At 40.3% G+C, this 25,013-nt stretch overlaps 1 protein-coding gene across 1 annotated transcript in view; it reads right to left on the reverse strand.

Annotated features, from left to right (window-relative positions):
- Window positions 1-8,422: 8,422 nt before the first annotated feature.
- Window positions 8,423-25,013, reverse strand: part of LOC130174831 (cadherin-4-like) — a 233,496-nt gene continuing 216,905 nt past the window's right edge. The window contains exons 12-17 of the mRNA XM_056385049.1: window positions 21,399-21,541; window positions 16,239-16,478; window positions 15,749-15,985; window positions 14,094-14,233; window positions 13,838-14,002; window positions 8,423-12,793 (exon numbers count right to left, since the gene is read on the reverse strand). Coding sequence (XP_056241024.1) covers window positions 12,587-12,793; window positions 13,838-14,002; window positions 14,094-14,233; window positions 15,749-15,985; window positions 16,239-16,478; window positions 21,399-21,541 — 1,132 coding nt within the window. The 3' untranslated portion in view covers window positions 8,423-12,586. The remainder of the gene's footprint in view (window positions 12,794-13,837; window positions 14,003-14,093; window positions 14,234-15,748; window positions 15,986-16,238; window positions 16,479-21,398; window positions 21,542-25,013) is intronic.

A 25,013-nucleotide genomic window follows, 5' to 3' on the forward strand; every position in this document is an offset into this window, starting at 1 on the left:
TTTCAACCTGCTGCCACAAAGACAAAGAGCGCAATATTCACTCAAAGTTATTATTTTGGCAGCAATTAGCACTGACTTTGTTCACGGTGAAATACAAGAAAAGTCCTGGTTCATCACAGACCCAAGTGTTCATGCTGGTATTTTCTGTATGTTCACCATGCTTTATGTGTTACATATGGATTTCCATTACTCAGCTCATTCTGGAAGCAAAGGGAGAGGAAAAAAGGAGGTCCCTCAGGACTGAGAAACAACCTCCGCCTGCATCCTCTGTGCATAATTGAACAAATTAGCTATGAACAGCTGTTACCTGTTAAAATGACCCTCTTTTATTTTATTGCCATGGACAAGAGGTCTGATAGCATCTGCATGCTACAGCTGTCAGCCATTCTGATTAGCTTGCCAATTCCTGCTTTCAATATATCATGACAAACATAATTACCTCAACATCTCATTTTATGGATTCTACAAATCGCCAGGCGCACAGAGCATGCCAAGTGTCCATCAATTACAGCCACGGTCTGCTGGTAGCCCGTCCAGTTGGCTGCTTCGACTTTGTCAGACCACTTTCTCTTAACAGAAAGGTCTCTAATTTTACTGTAAGTGAACATCTAATGCACTTTCACTTTTTAGAATTAAGATCATTGTGTGTGATAATTGTAGAAGTACATGAACCTCATGGTCTGACCTTACAGTCTCTCTGCTAGGTCTCATCATTGGCTCAATTTCCTGCAACCCAACGCGGTACAGAAAGACCAGTTGCTGTGACACGGTCCTTTTACTAATCAAGCAGAGTGAGTTCAAGAATGGAGACTTGGGCAATAATGACCATTTATAAAGGTTTGGCATTCATACAGTTGAAGTTAAGTGGCTGTAAAAGAATGGATATAATTATAAGTGTACAGTTCCATTGCCTTAAAGTGATTGTACAGAACTGGTGAGGGATTTTAAACATAAGTCCTGTGTGAGAGTGGGAATTCCTCTTTATAATCTGGAATAATAATTTAAAAAAAAATTTAAAAATGGAAATAAAAACAGCATTTTTGTTTGAGTGATTAAGTCTCCTGCTTTTCATACAATACAAGTTGTCTTGGACAAAAGAAAAATCACAAACTTAAAGCTGCAGTTACTCAGATGACTCAGATATTTTTGCTTTTATGGCAAGCAACATCACTATTTTGCTTCACACTCACTGCTTTTATCAGTGTTGCTACCAGCCGCTGGAAGTAGTTGTGTTCAGTGAAAAAGCTTCTATAAACCCACTGTACACCACCAGTAAAAACTGGACTTAGATTCATCAGGTGGCCAAAAACATTCACCATAAAAACATAAAAAGGGGAGAATATGTCAGTGTTTTCCTCACAGTGAGTTGCGCAAAACGTCAAATATTGCTGCTTAAAGTAACATAAAAAAACAAAAGATGCTACCAATATGCTTTCTGCAAATTTCTTTGGAATTTTTGTAAAAGAAAAAATCCTGATGATGAATACTAAATGGACTGCGTTTATATAAGTGTTTTAAAATTCATTCCTTCATTCACACTTTGACACACACTCTCTAATGGCACAAAGCTGTCAGCTACCAAGTGAGAAGAAACATTTTCACACCATGAAAAGATTGCCTGAGAAAATAGATGATGAATATAAAACACAGGTGTCACCCCCCACCCCAACAACTTCCATTGTAGTTTAGAAAGTACCAGAAGAAGCTGGAGCCACATTCATACACAAAACTCACACCTTAATCTGCTCGTGTCTTCCTATGGTTGTAAAGAGATTTAAACGTGAAATTTCGAATCAATATCTCAGAGGAGCAGAGCAACAACACAGCAGTAACTGATCTGTACTTCAAAATTAGCATTAACTTTATCATAGCAGTGCGTGTATATTTTATGTTTTCAATTATCACTTGAAGTAATGTTTGCATCAACCGGCTTAACCCTTTAAAATACTGCACATTATTCCCTGATCCAAATGGTATATCATCTCAGAGCCATATCAAATCATCCACCTCCTTGATTATATGGTCACACGGTGACCACATTATCACCGTGTCACCACCGATCAACAGCTGACCTTTTACTGCAGGAGCAAGTCATAAACACAGCGGGAGGAATGTGGGTTTGATCTATACATCTTCAGCAGTCAGAGGGAACGGAGTGAAGTACAGAGGATCGGTTATCTACAGATTTGTGCCAAATACAGATTTGGAGATAGATATCTTTTGGACAAAACAATGTTAAAAACTTGGAAACTTTCAGTCATGGTGGCTGCAGTGATTATGCAACCCATCGTGAGATTCAGTTAAAAGAGCTCAGCAGTAACATAAAACAAGCCAATGGAAAATAGAGACGCAATTAGTTAAGTCCCCCATAAGGGAGACTGTAAACTCTTGCATGGAAATGAGGAAAATGGAAGATTTGGAACAAGAGAGTACAAAGGGGATTTCAATGTAAGACATTTCACACCCAGCAAAACAATAAGAACATTGTCTTTTTCTGTCTGGGGTTTTTCTCAGACTGCCTATTATTGTGTTTCCCATTCCCAACACTGTATCTTCAGATTAATATTTCAGATTTTAGTCATGAAAGCGAAGCATTTATTATTGTACTAAGGTCTCATAAATCAAACATGTCTGTCCATTTTAATGGGGAATATATCGTCTGGATGTGGATTGTTTATTTATTATTAATATAGTTGAATGTGTTGATGCAGCGATTTGGAGTTCTGTGTCTGTTCTCCACACCAAAGCACGCACACAGCAGAGAGGATGTCAAAGCAAGAGCTAATACAGTGGCTCCATCAGGGCCGTATCTTGGAGCTCTGTGTAGGTAAGTACTGACAGATGGTCGGATCATGTTGACAGTGTGTGTGTATGTGAGTGATAGATAGCTACTCTGTGAATAGCTGTGGAGCATAATATGATTTGGATGTAAGAATGGAATCTAAATCTGATTTCAGGCGGTACTATGGGCCCAGAGCTTCACTCCTTTATCTCTGTCCCTTGCCAGCCATAATGTGGTCAGCTGCAGCTGTTCTCTCTGGGGTGTGGTCTCACTGACCGGGGAGGAAACACTATCGCTTCCAATTCCAGTTTTTAGATGCCTTTAAGCCTCTTTGAAATGGCTCTCACCATATCATTACGCCCATCCTACCTGCCACGGCCATCCGAACTGTGTGTTCTTTAGAAAGCTCCGTATGAAGCAAATATCTTTTGCTGATGTGGTGACCTGTGGAAAGCCAGTGTAAAGTTTCAACATTGCTTCCCTGCATGGTTTTGTGGGTCTCTTGACTGTTTGAACCCTCTTTCATTTCTCTTGAGGGCCCACTCCTCCCCTACAGTGCAGTTACTCTCTGAAAGGATTAGATGAGGAGTTCACTGCGGGGGCATCAGGCAATCTACATACAATAGCCCACCTCGGCTGTGAATAAATCAACATTGATGTAAGACAATAAAGCCAATGCGGTGTGGCTATTTGTTTATTCTTATTACACAGAGCGGCGCACTTTGGATCATTCGGAGTAAATGCATTACTTGGAGACGACTCAGAACACAGACCACCCCTGCCATCTCTATTTCCCTATATGTGTGCTATGTCTGAGTCCAGAGGCGGTCCGGCAGTCCACTAAAGCAGCCATTAGATGGATATCCAGTCAGACTTGGGCCATTCCCTCTTTCCCGCATCCTCTTCTGTCCCTCACATCCTCAGGCCATCATAGAGGAAATGAAAGTCACTGATGGAGAATACAAGGGAATGGTTTGGATAGATGGATGACTGGTCTCACTGTGTCTACAGAGCTCCCTCAGGGAAGATATATACAGTACATACACGCACCTGGCTATAAGCTAACATTAGTTCAAAAATCTGCACAAAAGGGCACATAATAGCTTTTTAAAATTTCTGAAATACCACATTCTACAAAGAATCAATGATGTTGCAGCAATGTGTTTTCTTATCTAAGCCAGACAAAACATCTGAAAGTCTGAGTCTGATGCATTGTCATAGATTACACCAACCAACTGAAGTGGTTAAAATTAGCTCCAGCTACAACATGCAACAACATGCTGCTAACACATGAATGCATGAGTGAGAATGATCCAAAAATAAGTATTATATAATAATAAGTACATCACAATATTTTGGTACTTTTACTCAAAGTCAGGTTTTGAATGCAGGACATTTGGTTGTATTTGAGTATTTGGACATTATGGTATTACTTATTTTACATAAGTAAAGGATCTGAGTACTTTTTGTACCACTGCAGATTTCAGAGCAACACAGTTTTCCATATAAAAAGGTGAGTAGATTTCAGAGCATCTTGCTGCACAAATTAAAATTCTTGGAACTGCAAGACCTGTTTTCAAATGGTGCTTCCAGACCCTTCAGGGGTCAGGAGATAGGGGTCACATGGTTGATTGATTAAAAAAAAAAACCCAAAAAAACATATTTCTGCAACACAAATGAACATAAACCGTTAAGTTTTTACTAATTTTGTGTCTTTTTCTAGAAACATACTGATGAGCTTTATCTAGGCACAATTTTTTAATTGGACCCACACTGATGTGAGTGGTCACAGGTCAACAAGGTTTATAGCCACTACTTTAATATATGAAGTTTATGTAAGTACCACTCGTGTTTTATGACGATAAGTATGTTGACAGAGAGATAAAGGCAATAATTAGCCTAATTAATGATGTCGTTAGCACAACTTGTTATGATTAATAAATCACTGTGATTACAGTGGGACAGTAAATGACTCAAACTTTTTTTTATTACTCTTTTGATTAACTCATACATCGTTCTTAATCGAAGTACTTATGGTTTCTGACCGATCCAAATGACAGGTAAGGCTGTATAATCATCCACAGGGACAAAGGCACTTTTTAGACAGAGAAGAGGGAAAAGTTTACATTAGTTAAGGTAAAATAGAAAAGTCAGAGGAGTTTGAAGGGACTGATGAAGTCAAATAAATATCCTCAGGAGTGCATTCATTTTTCCAATATTTTTGTGCCTGTTTGCCAAACAACAGGAAAACTTGAAAATGATGAATTCAGATAATTGTTGGCTGCATAGGTTTTTTAAAAAAAAAAATGCAGCTTGTTTTATGAAAATCAAAAGATGAATCAATGCTTTTAAAGAGCAATTGTGTTGGTTAATGCTGACGCATATTCATTCGACAGACATATAATTTGATCTTTAGTGTTGTGAATGCATAAACATAACCATAGCCCAAAAAAAGTTTCATAATGCTGCAGTCACTACAAGTGGATATTGTACTCCAGGCCTGGATATGATGTCTGTGAACATTTTCCTTACATGTTCAGTATCAACATATTTGCAATTTTCTAAATAAATAAAGTAGCATTTCTGGTTACAATTATTTTTCCTTCAAAACTAAAATAAATTTCTATGAGACAGGGTTGTAAACAGTGCCAGTCTAGCTGTTTTCAGTCTTTGAGCTAAGCTAGGCCAACAGGCTGCTGGCTGTACTTACATATTTAAATGTGCTTTACCTTAACTCTTTTACTGTCACTGCAAAGCCTATGAACAGCTGTTAAGTCACCATGAACTGCAGCCATCATTGGGTTTATAAGACAAAAGGTTAAGAATGAGTCCTAAAACCCGGTAATTTGTTAGCATTTCAGTACTTCCTATTCCCTTGTCCCAAAGTCAGGTGTAGTGAATGGGTTTTTGGTTAGATGGCTGAAATAAGGTCTGTTAAGACAAGCTCAATATATTTTCACGTTTTATTCTATGGCATAAAATATTTATTTAAGCTTTTATGTCTCTTATAAAAAGCTGGTTGCTAACAAACGGTTAATTGAAATTACAGCGGATGATGCTGAACTTGCAACATGTCTTCTAGACTGGTAAATAAGCACCTCTTAATGGTAACATTGTCTACATAGCAAGAGCCAAAACTTACATATACCAATAACTGACGGATAGGTTAGTGGTCTCTGCAAGAAAGCAAATTTATTTCCCCAAACTGTCCCTTTAATGAATTAAGCTCTTTTTCAGTCAAGTTATCCAGATACAGTAGTAATGCAGGGAAAGTGGCGGTGACCTGCAAAACTTAGCTGGTAAAGCTGGCAAAATAAGTTGCAGGGCAGATCAATATCAGCTGTAAACCACCCACGTGCATAAATCCACTCAGGTTCAAAATTCAGCATGGGGCAATTCTGATAATCGTGCCACTGTTTCCTGAATTAATCCATTTTGACTTATCCTGTCAACCCCACAGTCTGGCTGGTGGAAGGGCAAGAACTGGTTTCACTTTACCCTCAGTTTTTCTTGTAGACTGAGGAGAGAGATTTGTGTGTTCATGTGTGCTTGTGTGAGCATTGTGTAACAGCAGGGCTTATTCTGTCTTCGTGTGCATTGACATGCTCTGACAGGTCAATCAATGAGGAGGAGATGCAGTCTGCTGTTGGTTCATTGACCTGCTGTGCTAAGATAGAACAGGCAAGGGTCATCTCATCCCCTTCCTCATGCTGCCTTGACTGCATGCACTGACTGCTAACTGATTTCTTTCTCTACCTTTAGGTTTCCCCTGTTTTCATAGTGGCTATCGCTGAATTAAGACTTAAAACAGAAGTGAAATGTCAGTCAAGAGGTTTTACTGTTAATAAGCAGTAGTGCCTATTGTCAAAGGGACATACTGGTGGTTTTAGCCCATAAACTACAAATCATCTATCATTATACTGAACAATGAATTGCCTTTACTTTATTTTCATTTTATATTGTTGCCAATATTGCCGATATGTTGTTGATTTTTTCTTTTTTCTTTTTGGCCACCAAGTTGTGAACACAACACTGAGATATCACGTTTTAAGTTGATATCACTAACCCACCTGTTTACATGTCCGGCAGTTCATAGCTCAAAGCTCTGCTTTTGGTTTCCACCAACTCCTCATGGAAATATCTTTCTCTTAATGAACCAATGTGTAGGATTTAGGGGCATCTTTTGGTATATAATGACATATAATGGAATATAATATTGATGATTGTGTTTTCATTAGTATAGGCTATATAGCTAGTATAGTTTTTGTTAGCTTGGAATGAGCCCTTCATATTTACATAGGGAGCAGGTCTTTTTCCACAGAGCCTGTCATGTTGCACCATCATGTTTCTACAGTAGCCTACAATGGACAAACCAAACACTGGCTCTGGAGGGCCTTTCAGGTTTTTATGTTACCTGAAGGCCCCATAGGTTCTGCAATCTGCAATCTCACTGCCAGGTGCCTCTATATAGGTTGTATAATACATTACCTATTCTATGGTGACATTTGCAGCAATGATGAGCATTGAAGTAAAAAGAAAGAAAGAAAGAAAGAAAGAAAGAAAGAAAGAAAAAGAAATGAAATGCACCTATTTCTGTTTTCATTTCAGTTATTTTGGCACTGAATTTCATTCGCTGTAGCTTACAAAGAATTCATTATCCCACCTTGGAAGACGACCCTGTCAGGCACAGTTGACAAATGAACAGCCTTAATTGTGTTGATCATTTTAGCTTATGTTTGTTCATGGCTGGCACTAAAACTAATTTGGAATATGAAACTCAATCATCCATATTAAACCCGTGCAAACAGAAGCACATCATAATTTCAAATTCTCAGCAATTTTGATTCTAACATTGTGGAAATGTTTCCTGGAACACATTATTGTATCTCTTTATGCAAGACCATTTACGTTTAAGGGACAAGCTGTGTTCCTTAGTCAGTACACTGCCACATTCACATGCATCTGTCTATAAAGACCTTTGTGTTAATGCCAGCATGCAAGTGCACACAGCATGTGTGCCTCCATTTAAGTGCATATGCGTGCTTCTTTTGCCTGTAAGTAGTACTTTGTTGTGTAATTTACCAATTTGATAAAGTTTCTGTGATTGATCACATTCACTGGAAATTCATGCAGTTTTCTAAAAAATGTTTTCCCCCTGAGATGAGTCTGGTCCTCAGCTGATGTGTTCTTACAGTATAATCCAGTTACAATGTGCTTTTTGTGTTCTCTTTTTGAAGGCAGGTATTGCTCTATTTACTGTAGGACTCAATCAAATTATACTCTGTGCACGGTACGATTAGGGTGCGATTCAGAAGAGACAATGCTGACACACTCAACATGGTTCAAGACTTCTCTTTTCTTTAAGTTATTTTAATATCCTTGCTACAATGTATCAAAACTTTAATCAATGGATGCTGCCTGACCAAAAGAAATTATGTATGTATACATGTAAATATTTTAAATTTAATTGAAATTGAACATGGTGTAAAGTTGCCTGACTGACAGAGACACTTTTTCAGTTAATTTAACAATTTTCTGGGCAAAATAACATCACATTATCATTTTAAAAATAACACGGTTGTGAGGAAATGCATCACTTGCAGAAATCAGCAGGTGACAAAAAAGAGACAGGAGCCAGAGTTCTTATAAGGAGGGGAAATTTTATTTATAACACATGGTGCTGACAGGGAGTCTCCAGCTCAGCGTCTATATTACAAGGTTGATCTGCAAGGCTGCGCATGTACTGTACGGTATTTGGAAACCAAGATTGCAGTGGCACTATAAACACACGCTTGAAACAACAGACTCTTTCCATTTTTTTGTTTGTTTTTTTCCCTTCATTTTCTTACAAAATGGTACAAACAACAATACAAAATATTTGTGCTGTTGACAATTTACAAAAGAAGTCTTTTGACTCAATAACTGTGCAATTATTTTTTCAACTTTTTTTTCTCCTCCATTTGAAATTATGTGAGTATGGTACACCAGAATCCCTTCTGGACTGCAACCTCGGTCATGCGGGCTGCGACACATTTTAAAATGTTATATGATTACTGTAATAGAACTCATCTGTCCATTATAAAAAGACACATGCAAAAAGCTCCAATTGTACAGTTACAGTTTGCCTAACTCAGTCTGTTTAGCTTCAAGCAAATACTACACTATGTACACTTGGACTTGAGCAGTATCGGGGGGACTTGAATGAAACACTGCTGCCTGTCTGTATGTTTCTGGCCAAAGCAAGACAAAAGTCTGGCTTCTGCTGAAGCCTCCCGTCATGTGTGTGTCCATGGTCAGGCAGTGTCCAGAGTGAGACCGAGTGAGCGTCCATTAACTAACACCAGTCAGAGAGGCAGTAGAGCCGACACAGCCAGAAGACAGGGATGGACTACAACAGTGTGATGGTTCTTCCTTCATTCTCATTTGCCAATTCTCCCCTCACTTTAGCAAGGGAACATCAATAAGACAAGTGGACCAAGTATGTAACAAGTAATGATCAATCTTGCTTCATTTCCCATCATAAATTGCATTTTAATGGGGGTCAACTTTGACCAACTCCACTGATGATTTGCTGCCATGTGTCATTGCGAGTCATTGATAACATTCAGTATCATAATGGCATTGTGTCATGTATGTGTCATGTATGTATGTGTCGTGTGTGTGTGTGTGTGTGTGTATGTATGTGTGTGTGTGTGTGTGTGTGTGTGTGTGTGTGTGTGTGTGTGTGTGTGTGTGTGTGTGTGTGTGTGTGTGTGAGAGAGTGGGGGCTCCTGCAATGTTTGGACCTGAAGCCAGTCTGAACATCTGATAAGACAACATGAGCATGTTTTTATCCTGTGAATGGATACGGATGGGCTTCAGTAATGTTGGAGCTCTGCGGCTGTATCAGAACAATGCTGAAAGGGTTTATATAATATTGAACACTCACATATATACAGTAAGGCCTAGAGGAGTGAGTGTGTGCTAGTATAGACTGTACAGGTGGGTTTGAAATGGGACCTTTTCACCATGATTTACTTGAACAGCGACACGAGTATGGCTGTAAGCCCATTTAGAATCATATTGATTCTCTTAAATGCACATGGCTTTCTGTGGTGAGATATACCTTGCCAAGTTTTCATTTGAAACAAAACTAGAGTGCAAGAAAATGGAAAAGACCACACAGAAACAGATAAATCATTTCACCAAATGTATAGAAAATGATCTGTATATACAACATTTATAAGTCAGAAATAATCACAAATAGCAGAAAGTAACAGCTGTGTTTATTTTGCGAAGATATTCTGTATGCTGACGAGCAATTGGATAGATAAGAGCTTATCCAACAGCAGGCTGTGGAAACCACTGCTTTTCTCATGTCTACTGTCTCAGCTGACAGCTGTCCTGAAAAATCGCTGTTGTCAGTTTCTGTAATGCAAGGTGCAATTTAAACCCATTCATCTATGAATCTAAATCAAGAGATTCCTACCCTGTTGACCTTATTAATCATAATTTGACCTTCCGTCCCTTGTTTATAGTCAAATCACACTCTCATCCTTATTTCTTTTTAATGGCATGATGAATATGTGCATTAACAGGTAATGTTTTCCATTTATCTCTCAATTCTTTTCTATCCACTCTCAAATTATACTCATTCCCCGCAGTGGGCTCATTTGACCATTTTTATGACCATTTGGAACACTAGCGATTCTTTAAATGAACCGTTAGCAGGTGGGAAACAGTTGAAAAGCAGCAGGATACAAAAGAATATGAGAGGAGAATCCTTGCCATCACATCATCTGAATAACACTGTCATTACCAAGATTTCCTCAACGCATTTATCATATTCATAATTAATAAAAGATCTGGTCAGTCCACATCAAGTTGAAACTGGCTACCACCAAGGAGCATTTCAATGGGTACTAGGAAGATAAGGAATGATTAAACCTTTCTATCATACACCAGCATCTCCCCGGTCTTTCTGTGAAATGTTTTGCATATTTAAATAATTTAATACAAAGAATAAAGCCCCCCCCCCCAGTTCTCTATGTATATGCAATTCTGGGGGGCTGAAATATAATTACAAAAGCCCATGGGTAGTGCTGCCTTTTCATTAAGTCACAACACAACTGTCTTTCAAAGTGTCTGTCTTTTAAAGCACTATTACTGAAGCTTTAGTTTTGCAAGTCTGCTTTGATAAAGTGCAGAACTTCTTAAGAGACTTTCCCTTCCTCTAACTTCTTCTCAAAACCTCTTGAACTTGCAGCCAAAAATTTCAGGAGAAAATTTGAGATGAATGAAATGCTGCCTGAAGAGAGACAGATTGTGAAGGCGCTAAATCCCTGGCTGAGGCTCAATTCCCCCAGTTTCTGTGACAGGGACCAGCACCAAAGTTTGTATATTAAAAGTTTGTCGAGAAACAACAGTGAATCAACAACACAAAAAAAAAACAAAAAAAAAGAAAAAAAAAAAAGAAGAAAAAAAAGAGCGGGACTCGGAATGTGGCTCAGACAAGCTCACAACTCTGCATGTAACGCTATCAGAGCTATTTAAAGTTATCTAGTATTTTCTTTTCCCTCATGTTTGTACAGTTTACATAGTTTTCTTTGACACATTTACCACAAATAACTGGTGCCATGTTAATAACCTTTGGGTGTAGGGATAAACATGCAAACCAAAGTCTCCTTAAATAACCCTCATATGTTCTTCATATACAGTAACATTATGGAGGTAACACACTTGACTTGTCAATCTTCAGAATTTAGGTGCAAATACTCAGAGCTCAAAACAAACACAGCTGCTATTGAAGCCACAATAAACAAAGACACGCAATGCATTTCTTCTCTAAGACAGTCCCATAATGTATTTTTGTGATTTCAGTAACCACATTCAAGTTGGCTGTGATCTAAGAGCACAGATATGCCTGACTTGAAAAGTTAATGATTTGTCCATAACTTACAGACACACTGTAGGCCTATGTACAGTACGTCTACATAAAGCGCCCTCGTAAGCCAGTCAATGCTCCTCTTAAACCAGCACTGACATCTCCCGCAGCTACCACAGCCCTGCAGGACCACAGAAATGACAAGGGAAGGTCTGAGTTAAAGGGTCAAGGGTCATATGAGGGCACATAAGCCCAGAAAATGGCAACCAATCCTGAGTTAGCGGGAGTCTGCTAAAATACGCACCACTGAAGGCACTTTTTAAACAACAGTGCTTCTGTTCTAAGTAATTCAAGTTCAAGAAAGAAGGACTTTCATATCTGTGTTCTTCATTTTATTCCTTTTGTTCCCCTCAGACAAAGCAAGAAGCTCAACCTAAAGCTTCTGCAGAGAGGCAGGCAGGGGCTGACAGCGAGGGAAAAGTGAAAACCCTTAGGAATCGACTCAAATCTAAGGGGAGTGAGGACAAAAAAAAAAAAAAAAAAAGCTGCAAAATCTAAAGGAAAAACAAAGTCAGACAAAAGTTACTAAAACCTACATCTAGCATAAAACCTAAACTGAAACAAAAGCACAAGAGTTTGAAAATACAAACTATGAGAAGCCTGCAATTCAGAGCTTCCGTTTCAGTCTAAGACGAGCTTAGAGCAGGTGAAGGTTGAGAAGAGCACCCGAAACTGACTCACGGGACTGGTCCTCTGTGGTGGGTAATTTGATTGGTTGGTTGGTCAGTCAGTTGGTCAGTGTGAACAAGTCGTGTGTTCAATAAGGGTGTAATAGCCCCATATGTTATAGGGACAGAGCATGGCAGGCCAGCTGACGGGACGAGGGTATGTGTGTGTGCGTGTGTGTGCGTGTGTGTGTGTGCATGTGTGACTGGGCAGATTTAATCATCATCCCCTCCTCCGTACATGTCAGCCAGCTTCTTGAAGCGTGGGCCCCAGTCGTTGAGGTAGTCATAGTCCTGGTCCCCCGTGCTGGAGGAGTTAAGCGAGCTGACAGAGCCAGCGGTGGAGCCGCTGCCCTCATAGTCAAACACCAGCAGGGAGTCATAAGGAGGAGCAGTGGGGTCGTTGTCTGCTGCTCGCAGACCCTAAACAGGATCAAGATGAGGAAAGGTGGTGGTCAGTGCTCACATGCCGACAGTGGTAAATATGATTTTTAAAAAAGGCAGGTTGATGATCAGTGATGGAAAAGCAACAAGTCTGTATCAAACTTTCCTTTTGAGAGGCCCAGAGTCACTCTACCTGCATAAATCAGCATGTTTCATGTATGTGAATACATAAATCAGGAGCTGCTTTGGCCGGTTCTTGTTTCTGAATTTGATTTATGAACGATCAAACTTTATTCATAAATATTTTGTTACTGTTTCATAAATAAGATGTGAAGTGGTCTGTATGTTTTCTGCCAATGCTCAAACCTGTACTTGATTCTTAGAAAATGACGAATTAATGTCTTTGACTTGAAGGTTGGGCAGGTGAAGGGATTTTGACTTCATCCACTTCACTGAAATACAGAGAAATGCTACGGATAGAAACCTAAAAAGCCTCAACCCCCGGGGACGCAGTGCATGGCAGGAACACCATGTGTTTGCTGTGTTTGTGTTTTACCAGACTGCTGGAGCGATATCAGGTGAGTACATGTGTGAGTGAGGGGAGAGAGAGAGAGGCGGGAGGGAAGGAGGGAGGGAGGGAGGGAGGGAGGGAGAGTCAAGGCTGGATGGATCAAAGCTGAACAGCTGCCAACACCTCTCGAGTGTGAACGCGTTGTCACAAGTCTGTCAATCAGCATTTTGTAGCATCAGTGTGCCAATGTTGGAATTGTGTGTGTGTAACAGTGTGTGTGTGTGTGTGTGTGTGTGTGTGTGTGTGTGTGTGTGTGTGTGTGAGAATAAACCTGGCGCAGCGAGAGCAGCTGTATAGTTAAACAAAACTCAAGATTGTTGCCATCACCATACTGGAGTTTACATATTGAACAGCATCCAGAAATAAGTAATCGCATTAAATGTCAGATCACAGGAAAGTGAAAGTGAGAGGCCAGCTCACTGTGGGAGAAACTGTCTGATGACCCTTGAGCTCCTGTGCATGGGAGATGTAATGTGTGTGTCCGGTGTGTGTGTGCGTGCGTGGGAATTCACCTCGTGGATGAAGTCCCCGATGTCTCCAGGATGGGGCACGACAGGTCTAATTGGATACTGGGATTCAGGGATGATGGGACGCTCATCCACCCGGCGGACACCAGGCGGCTTGCTGATGATATGCTCCAAGGAGTCGGGCTGCTGCAGCTGGCTCAGGTCATAGTCCTACACAGCCACAGGGACACACCGATATAAGAAGGGTACAGGTCAACATAGAAAGCATGTGTGTGTGTGTGTGTCTCTCTCGAGATCTCACCTGGTCCTCTTCTCCTCCTCCCTCTTCATCGTATTTGAGGATGTTGTCTCTGACATCGTCTTCAGGGTCAATTAGCAGCTGCTTTGTCTGCCTCTCCTTCTCTCTGCGCTTGATCCACACCACAAACAAGAGCACCATGCCTGCAATGATACACACGATAAACCTATACAGTAAGCTGCAACAACCTGCATCAAAAACACATAACAGACAATCAGGAAATTCTTTATGCCTGACATTAACAAGACTAAGAGCCATGCTAGCTGCTGAGATAAATGCTAAAGTTAGAATGCTAATATGCTCACAATGACAAGTCTAATGTTAAGCAGGCAAAATTAACCATGTTCTTAATTAACCATCTTAATTTGATCACAAACTAATTATCACAATACACAAAATATCATTAATTTTCCAGCTATTTGGTCATTAACCAAAGTATTGGACAATTATATATTTTGACCTGATGACAGCGTGAGACTAATCACCAAAATTTAGACAGTTCATCCTGAGGGGGGCATGAATGTAAGCATCAAATTTCATGGCAAAGCATCCAACAGCTGTTGAGACATTTCTATACCTTGAACCATGATGATGAACACACCAGCAAACTGAAAATGTATTTAACCAGATGTGTATTTTTGCTCTTGATGTAAAAAGACCGTCAAGAACCAACAAACTACGTTAACCTCCTGTGGCCGTGCACTGTTGACAGTAAGCGTGACGCAATTATACCAACACAAAAACCTCTCATGGAGCAGGTTGGGTGGATGGTTGGAGTCACAAAGCGTGTTACTTCGACACTGAGAGACTTCTTTTCATAATTCGTTTCCAACCAACAGTCTATTCAACCATGACCACAGCCTGTTCCTAACCTTGACCAAGTCGTTTTTATGCCTAAACCATAACCATAGGAGTGCCTGACCAGAAAACAGTAATATGAATCCTGACATGCAAACTCTTCCTCTCATCTTTCTTTTCTTGTTAGTATTATTTTATTATTTAACTTTTATTATTATTATTACATTTTTTTGTAGCTTTGTTGTTGCTTATGTAAATCATCTGTGTTTGCGTGCCATCTTTGAAAAGAGATTTCAAAAGTTTGTGGGCTCCACTTGATAAAATAAACATAAAGATAAATAAGTTATAAATGTGGGTCTCTTCCAAAACTTGAATTGGTGGTTGTATTAATGAGAAGAATGGATCATTTACATACAGTATTACGTTTTAGAATATGTTGGAAAAATCTCACAGCTGTGGGTGAATTTGTCTATAGGACTTGTCTATATTTATATGTATGATGCAACTCACAGCAACAAAGAAAGCCAGCAGCATGAATCACTGGCAAGATAGATAGCAGCAGATATTTACCCTACCAGGAAAAGAAGACAAAAACTTCTTGTCGGGAGATGCTGGGGAGGATTCCAGCAGTCGAGACTTTCATCCATTATACAAACTATTGTTCATGTTGTTGTATCACAGCCTGGTGAATGTTTAATGCCTGCGCCCTGAACTGCACTTTTTTTTGGCAGAGAGGCAAATCAAAGCCAATCACAGGCAGCTGTAACTTTTCACATCGTATGTATGTGTGTGGGTGTGTGGCATGTCTGAGAGCAGTGAAGTGTCACTGGATGAATGCGATATGTACGGCTGATACTCACTGAGCAGTATGATGATGCAGATCAGGATGGACATGATGGCTCCAGTTCCGAGGCCGGCGGCTGCCACGGCCCCGAGAGTGGTGCAGTCTCCGTTTTCATCGCAGGGACACACCTTCACTTTGATGAGTGACCTATTGGACAATGGAGGGTTCCCTGAGTCTGACACAATTACAGGGACCTCATACACTCCCGGCTCTAAATATATCTGGTACCGCAGACCCAGACGGGCGTAGTCGCCTGTGTAAAGAGTAAAAAGGAAAGAGAAAAGAATGTTACTATGTTAGTATTCATCACATTTATAGTTCCAAAACTCACATTTTCTATCTGCAGCTGTCAAATCTTGAGAATTGTTTCAACATAAGGATTCCAACATGGCTGAAATTGCAAAATATGATACTGATATATAGGCATGAAAGGTATAAGGAGCTTATTTAAAAACATAATTTCCAATTTTCCCTGGTAGTATACATCTACGCTGAGACCTCCTCACCGCTGATCCTAGAAATCGTCCAGTTGCGTCTGATGCTGATGGGGAAGTTGGGCAGCTCGAAGACAAAGGGTCCAGCGTTGGGGTCCGTGTCGGCATCAGCAGCAGTGATGTTGACACCGTTGACATTCTTGTTCATCCTCTCACAGATCTGAGACTCCCTGGGTATGAGCGCTGGGGGGTTGTCATTAATATCTATCAGATAGATCTGCAGTGTGCCTGTGCCGCTGGCTGCAGGAGAGCCTGGGGGCAGGGAGAGAGGAAAGAAAATGGTATCATGATGAGAGGAAAGGATGACATGAGATGTGTGCAGTGAAAGGGGCGATAGAAAGGGAAGACAGACAGGAGTTGAAGGCCAACAGAGGGGAAGCAAATAACGAAAGCGAATAAAAAGTGAGATAAAAAAGAAAAGAGACATGGTAAAAAGAACACTGTTTATTAACATTGGTGATGTTAGAGGTAGGGATGCTGTAGAGCTGGAGGAGAATTTCTGCCTCTGACAGAAATACTTTTGACATTTGTGCTTTCCAGCTCCTCTTTTAGCCTTACAGCCAAATCAAACCCATCACAGTCGATCAAGATGCAGACACAGCACATCCAATCGCCTAGAGAGGGCTTAGGTACAATAATGATGACTATAACACAATCAAACAAGTCCTTGTCTGTGTGTATTTACACAATTCTATGAGAGTCATCTATGATTCAGTAGATAAACGCCCCTCTGTCTGCAATTTTAACAATGCACTGTATTTATTGAAAGGTGAACTGGGCATTCTCATCGTGGCCCACTCAGTCCTCCATTCTCACGTCACAATACATTTGTCATTAAGTCCTTAATTGTTTCAATGTTACCTGAGTAGGTAAAGCAGGGGGAAAGCAGTTGTTGATGTTCCACAGTGCAGACTATAGCAGCCAATCATATGCATTTCATTTGTGACGCATAATGTAGTGTATTTCATTTATTTCACAGAGACAATACACATCAATGAACTCCACTATTCTGTGTTGGAAACGTGGCAGATTTAGCCAAACACCCTCCTCTGGGTAGGTGGAAGTCAGTAGAACCCCTGTGTTGTGACTTTTTCTTCTTAACTGAATGTGATCCTACAAGTAGATACGACTTAAACACACAATGACTACAGCACAGGATTGGCTTATTGAATATTCATAGAATTTTAGCAACGATCTTATTATACATACAGAGGTGCAGATGTGACTTGTTAGGGAGCTCTGAGAATTGTGATCCTCTCGTACATGAATGCCTGTAGACTTTGCACCACTGTTGCACCTGAGTCTGTGTTGTATAAGTCTTTGGAAACTGTTAAGACAAGTGGAGAAATCTGGTCTGATTCGACTGTAGGCGGCCATTGCAGGTGCTGGTTCACTAGAATATTGTCAGCCTTGGACTGTAATAACATGCACTAGTGCACACAGACACAGACGCAGACACACACACAGACACACACACACAGACACACACACACACACCTCAGACACAATCTTGAAGCCTTTTGCACTGACTGAACAGAGCAACAGACCATCACCATCAGCATTATTAGAGAACTGAAGGTAAAAAATAGACACTTTAAGCAATCAGCGTAAGATAGCAGAGCAGGGAGAAGAACGCATGAAAGTGTATATGTGGTATGAAAATGTGGCACAGAGAAATCGAAAGAACGAGTGCTTGGCTGTATAAAGCTCAGAGCTGTTTATTGAGTGTGTGTCAGGGGGTGACGACCCTTAGCTGCCTCCAATTACGAGCCATTTCCCCTCCATGCCCCACTGGCTGAGCCATTGGAATCAAGTGACCCAAAGGCCCATCTCTGGGATGAGATAAGGGCGGTGTAATTTACAAAGAGATTTATGCAAAGCTGACAGATCTGCCAATTACACATGGCAACAGAGCAAGACATTTGCCACATGAGGAGTGAGACACAGTTAAAGACGGAGGGCTGTAAGTGAGTCCTTTGACAGTTTGAGCCCTGTCTGATCTGTAATACTACGATTAGTACTATAGATCACAAATAAAATGCAATTAATTGATAAAGATTTATCAAGTGATCATTAAACAATGTGCAATTACAACTTTACTAGAGTGCTGTAGGAAAATTGTTGCTGAAAGGTAATTTATTGGTACAGTCTAAAGTCTGTATTTCCTTGGTGTAGAGATACATCAAATGGACAAGTGACACTTATCATCTACTTTATTTCACCTAATACTTTAATTCAAAACTGGATAATCCTCATATAAAGTGAATAATGTAACAGCTAACACATTATATAGATAGTCAAATAATAAAACATGAAATAAGAACAGATGAAATGTAACTAAACCTGTTAATGTGATTAGCTATGATGAGAAAATGTAATAATAGGCTAACAAGTTAATAAATTAAAATGACATCCTCATTATTACCTCATAAGGTCTGTAAAACTGATGACATAGCAATACTATTACAGTAATAACTTCAGTAATTGCATTCTGACAATAATCATGCACTACGACTATATCAGTCTATATTATGATTACATCAACAATAAAAGAAATCACACATCACATTCAACAGGTTATATAATAATGTTACCTTTAAACAACTTCCAACTGCTCGAAACATTGTATTTTATTCTCTCACGATTTACTCATTATCCAACAGTTTTATCATTAGTGGTTACTTTCATATGCATTGTTATAAGCACACTTTCTTAATGTACTGTCTCAAATGCCAATTTAACACATCTACGTACTGAACCATACACACCGACACACACGCACGCACAAACACACACATGCACACACAAACACACACATGCACACACAAACACACACGCTGCTGCAGCATTCTGCTAGTTTGTTAATCCTAGCCATGTATGGGGGACATGTGGAAGCAGCTTGCCACAGCTGATAGGAGAATTATGTGGGTTTTAACCAGCTAAATAAATAATTATGTTTGTGTAAATTCCTCAAAAGGATTTGTATTAACTCCTTTTTTTGATGGTGGCTCAGAGATGTGAGGCATGGTGAAAAGGCTTGTAGCAAGTCTACCATATGTTTTTTGAAGAGCACACAAACACATAAACAATACCATAGGTGTTTGAAAAGGAAATGTGTGTGTCAGAAAGTCGTCAGATTGTGTTGGGGGGCAACACAAAAATATGGTGGCAGTACAAGTGTACTTCTCACTATGCTGTCACCACCTCTCCATGTCCCGTCCTACTATCCTTACTGTCTCATAGTACTTCTTACCATAATCCCTCTCGTGTTATGACGGCTGGCACTCCAGCAACACCCACATAGTAAGACTGATTTACACACACACACAAACACACATACACACACATAACTTGAACTGCTGGCTTCTCATCTTTTGGACTTACTGCAGTCCCAATATCAGTCAACCCTAGCAGTAACATGAATACACTTTACAGAGGTCAGGTGAAAAAAATGCTCTTTCAGGGAATAGGTAACGTATATAAATGATAAAGAAGGCCAGGAACTACAAGGGAGAGAAAAATCACGGGTTAGAAGAGATGTTTGTGAAGTCCAAACAACCAGAGCGTCTCAAACTCTAATCCCAGTGCCTCTTCCTTCCCATCATCACAGCAGATTACACATCACGGTGTCTGACATTGTCAGTCATCGCAAATAAATGTGAAACACACACACACACGCTCACATAAATGTGTTGGAAATGAGTGCATTCCCACATGCTCACAACTATAAATACACCAATGTTTCAAAGCCAGCTCAACTTAAGGTAAACACACTAGTGCACTGCACGTCACTGATAAGGCTATTGGGGAGGGAAAACGAATTTCCTTTTTTAGTTGAGAAAAAGCACTGACTTCCATTTGAGAAAAAGGGAACTTATTTGTTTGCTGTGATTGAGTTTGTGCTCTGTTAAGCTTGAATTTCAACTTTGAGGCAGAGCAAAAAATTCATATATGCCACACGAATTGTGAGAAGCGGAGGAGAAAGTAGGCATGGACAGAAGAAGGAGGAGAGGGGAGGAGAGGAGATCAATGATGTGACCAGTTGTATGAATCCAGGATTTTCTCTAACTAGTCAAGCTGCACAGCACTTGAATGCTGCTTCTGTGTTCTTACATCCCTGTGAATCCACGCAAATGTCTTTGTTAATAAGCCGTTATACTCTGTGTATTCAAGTATCTTAACTTAAAGACAGTGGGCTCTATTTTAACATTCCACTTTTGCTATTTTAACGGCAGAAAAAAATGGTCGCATGGTTCAAAAGGGTTGTACTTTGTCTCTTAATTAATGTGTTTCAGGCATAACATGTGATAAGCCAATCAGAGTACCATCTCCCATTCCCTTTAAAAGCTGGGCACACTTGCATCTTGGCGCATTACTATTATAATGGTGCAGCGTTACACAGAATTAGATTGTTGTCGTGGCGAGTTGATCACACGTTGTGACTGACCAGTGAACCCAGTCCCTGTTAGTTAGTAAGAATTCAGTTACAACCTTTTTGAGATTTTTCACTTTAACATGTATCTATCTACACACTGGCAACAACACTTTGACTTGAGTTATTTATTATTTTTATTATTATAGCCTGTAATATGTTGTTGCTGGCACTCATTTACTTCCGTGCCCACGTGTCTGCTGCTGGTTCGGGGTGATTACTTGGATGCTTCATTTGTACTTAGATGTATATTATACTGTAGTACACAATAATAGTCATACCATATCAGAACTTTTTGTGAGCATTACTAAGAAGTTTCCAGGTCTGTGATTCTGTGCCATAACTGCTCGGACTTCAAAACTGTGGAAATCTCTGACACACAGAATCGTGCTTAAACAGCATCTTTTGATCAAAATTGTATTTATCTTCTCCCCGTTCAAGAACAGCCAGTGTTCTTCTATAAATCATGATGACCAGTGTGGAAATGATAAGCTGCAAATGGATTCAGAGCAGAGATGATAGCTTGATAATATTTGTATAATCAATCACAGCAAAGGTTCAAATGTGCAATATGTAAACTATGCAATGTGTTTTTAGCAAATTACATTTATCTTTTATGTTATAGTAATAGTATTTTATAATATAATGCTTTTTTTAACTTTAGTTTTGGTATTAACTGCTTTAGGGGCTGTAAAATAAACGGTGAGGGATGAGGAATGTGCATTAAAAGAGCCTCTTACCATTGTCTGTTGCCAGGAATGTGGCTTCATATATATTGTTTTTGACATAGACGGACTCCCGGTCGAGCATTGCTGTGGTTATTATCTGACCATTGGTTCTGTTGATGGACAACCAGTCCGCGGGGTCATTCAGCTTTGAATACCTAAAGACACACAAGGATAGATCGATGGAGAAGTTAGCACCACAGTTTCTGTGTTTACAAGCAATTATAAATTTTCTCTTGCATCCGTGTATACTTAGATTGCCTGCACATACACACTCTCACAAAATCACAACAGCCTGACCTTCACACAGTTTAATTCTTCATTGACTTCTCCTCCAGAGCCTGCAGCCTACAGTCAATTTCACCTAATTTTTCACTCCTGTGTAGCAGGCATTGGAGTCAATTACTTCTCTAGTTAAGCACTGCTATAACTGCCTATCTGTGTGTTGCATGCACATGTTCTTGGGAAGTGCTTTCTCATGCTGCAGAAGGCTAGACCGCCCGACAGGGTTATAAACATGGATGTTTCAGTGCACGTATGCTTGCAAATGTTCCTGTGGATGTATGGGGAAGCTGTGTATCGGCTGGACACTCGATGATAGAATCTTGGTAACCGATCGTCAAACAGGAAAGTGGATGTGGTAGCAGGTGGCAACACTCCCCTGGGATAAAGGACAGGGAAGGAAAAGGGGATCATCTCCAGGATTGAATCCCAATCTCATTCTGATCTAACTGTTCTTGTTTCTCTGGCTTTTGTCGCTTTCGGCTCGTTCCACACTTTCAGTTTTATCTGATCTCTCTCAACCCATGCCGCCTCACCTCATCTTGCTGTGCTTTTGTATTCATACATTTTCTTATCCCTGTCTGTATCTTCTCATCCTCCTCTCATTCTCTCTGTGATACAGAGTTCATCAACTTCCACCTCGTCTGACTACAATATCCCTTTCACATGTGAAACATCATCCTTGGACATTTGACACCTTGGCCTTACACAACAAGGCTTCTACATCAATCCGATTTCATTTACTGAATGTCAGTTTGGGCAATAAAGCCATGTTGTTATATGTTCTACACTCCCAGCTTTTAAATCCATCCGAATTGAAATGGATTTGACCTTAACCTTGCTTTTATATTTATTGAATTGTTGTGTGCTTAATGTCAGTATACAGATGACTTGTTTATTTGTGTTGATTAAATACAGGATGTACATTTCTACTTACATGGAGGAGAATTGAAGCTTAGAGGGGTGGGTGGTGATAAGGAGGGGGCTTGGACGGAGAGTATAATCTCTCTCCTGCAGTGAGGGAGGTGGGATTTTCCCAGCAGGCAATGGGCATGATCCCAGACGTAGCGCAGTGCGGGGAAGGGGATGACAGAGATCACATTCCCACACTCTAGACGATTTCAAACAGGCTAGCCAAGCCCGTAGCCACTAACTGGCGGACTGTGAAATCACCACCAGGACTACAGTGAGTCCATCACAGTGGGAGGGTTGGATAAAAGGGTAAGGGAAATGATCAGGAATGGGTGGAAGAAGAAGGAGAGGTGACATTCAGAGGTAGCAGCATGGCTGTATGATCTGGTTTTAATATCCTCATTAAGGCTGACTTGACACCTACGGCTATTCTGTGTCCAACTGCATCTCTGTTGGCTTTGTCATGCCAAACTGACTGTCTCTGCCGTCACTGAAAGAAAAATGTTCCGTCTTTCCAGGTGAGGGCAGACAAACTGGTGCACTTTTTACTGAGCAGAGGGAAATTAAATACCGGAACCATTGTTTGCTGTTGAATTTAGTAAAAAGCAAAAGTTTGACATTTTAGGGAATTTGTTTATCCGCCAAGATTTAGATTAGAAGATCGATACGACTCTCATGCGTGTATGCTAAATATGAAGCTAGAGCCAGCAAACGATTAGCTTAGCAGCGGGAAGCAGGTAACCTGGCTCTGTCCAAGATTTAAAAAATCTGCCTACCAGCACCTCTAAAGGTCACTAATTAACACAGCATATCTTGTTTGTTTAATCTGTACAGAACTGGAGTCTGGAGCCCTGGAGATTCTGCTAATTGCCTGGCAACCTTACAGTGATGATGAGACTCCAGGAAGTCACTACTGCCAGCACGTAACTCCCCATAAAACCACAACCTACTATTTTAACACCGTAGCTTATGTACAGATTAAAGACATGAGATATAACGTGCAGTTAGCATTAGAGGAGCCGGGGCTGTAGGTGGATTTCTTTTGCACCTCTGAACAGAGCCAGGCTAGCTGTTTCCCCCTGCTCCCAGTCTTTAAGCTAAGATAAGCTAATCATCTGCTGGCTCAAGTTTAATATTTAGCATACAGACATGACAGCTGTATCAATGTACTTGACTAGGTTTCAGCAAGAAAGTGAATAAGTGAATAAACTTTTCTCTTAAATATGAGCACCACAAGGGAAATTCTATCAACCCCCACTGTGTTGGAGTGGAGGGAGACATTTCAAAGGCGGAAATCACACAACTCAGGCAAATAAAGCCAAAATTATCTGCATGACTCGACAGAAGTGAGAAAACATGTTTTTGTTTTTTTTTTGTAATTTGGATTAACTGACCCTTTAATATCAGGGACAAAGACAAATTAAAAAAGAGACAGGAGAAAATGGTGTGTGTGAGACTTCCTCTTCAGTAATGGGCTATAAAATACCACTGGAAACAATTTTTTCCTGGGCACACTGCACGATGCTCTGCAAGTGGATGGGTGCCCTCTGATGATAAAAGCCATATCACAAAGGTTTGTGCATAAAGCAGAGTTCACTGTTCACCACCACACTTTAATTAAGTCTCCTAAACAGCCCTCAGTGCAGATGTAATAAACCTTATATGAAGCAAATGAAGTCCTGAATGAACAGTCTTTGCGGCTGAGCTCATTTCCAACACAGTGAATGCACAATCCCCTGTATCATTAATCCTATTCTTCAGTAAAACTCTAAATAGGTTAAGGACAGAATATAGTTGGCCATTTTCACTTACTTCAGTTTTTCTGATAGCACCCTGTAAACAATAGGGCTATTCTGGCCATTAGAATGATTCCTGTGAAAGCACTCACAGTGTTTTTGTTTACAAGTCCCGATTGTCAACAACATTACTGTGGGCAATTGGCAGTCCCTATCGCTAACTTTTTAATGAAGTGCAGTGCCAATTTTTTTGTCCTCTTGGAAAGGTAAAGAGTTTTTGTTTACTCTAGTGTGAGTTTGGAATGAAAAATCTGCTTTAAATGTTATTCTATGTGTGAAGGTTTTACTATTATTTCCTGTATCTTAGTTCCAATGCTTTCCTGAGCTCTCCTCAACCCGAAGGTTTCTCTCATTTGGGAGTTGGTTGGTGTGTGAGTACAGCTGGATGTATGATTATGCCTGGCAGGTTAGTGATCTTAGCAAGCAGCAGGGAGAGGTATGACATTTATTTTTCAAAGCCCCGACCCTGAGGATGAAAAATGCATGTCTCGAGCTTAGTCAAGGCGGTTTGGGTAATTATTTATGCCAGTGTCTCCAGTCCCATGTCTCGACCTTACTGGTTGGGTGTCTGACAGGTGATGCATGATGCCTCACTCTCCCGCCCCCGCCCCCTCCCCCTCCCCCTCTACAATGCCATGCT

Source organism: Seriola aureovittata, chromosome 9, assembly GCF_021018895.1.
Source record: "Seriola aureovittata isolate HTS-2021-v1 ecotype China chromosome 9, ASM2101889v1, whole genome shotgun sequence".
Taxonomy (NCBI): Eukaryota; Metazoa; Chordata; class Actinopteri; order Carangiformes; family Carangidae; genus Seriola; species Seriola aureovittata.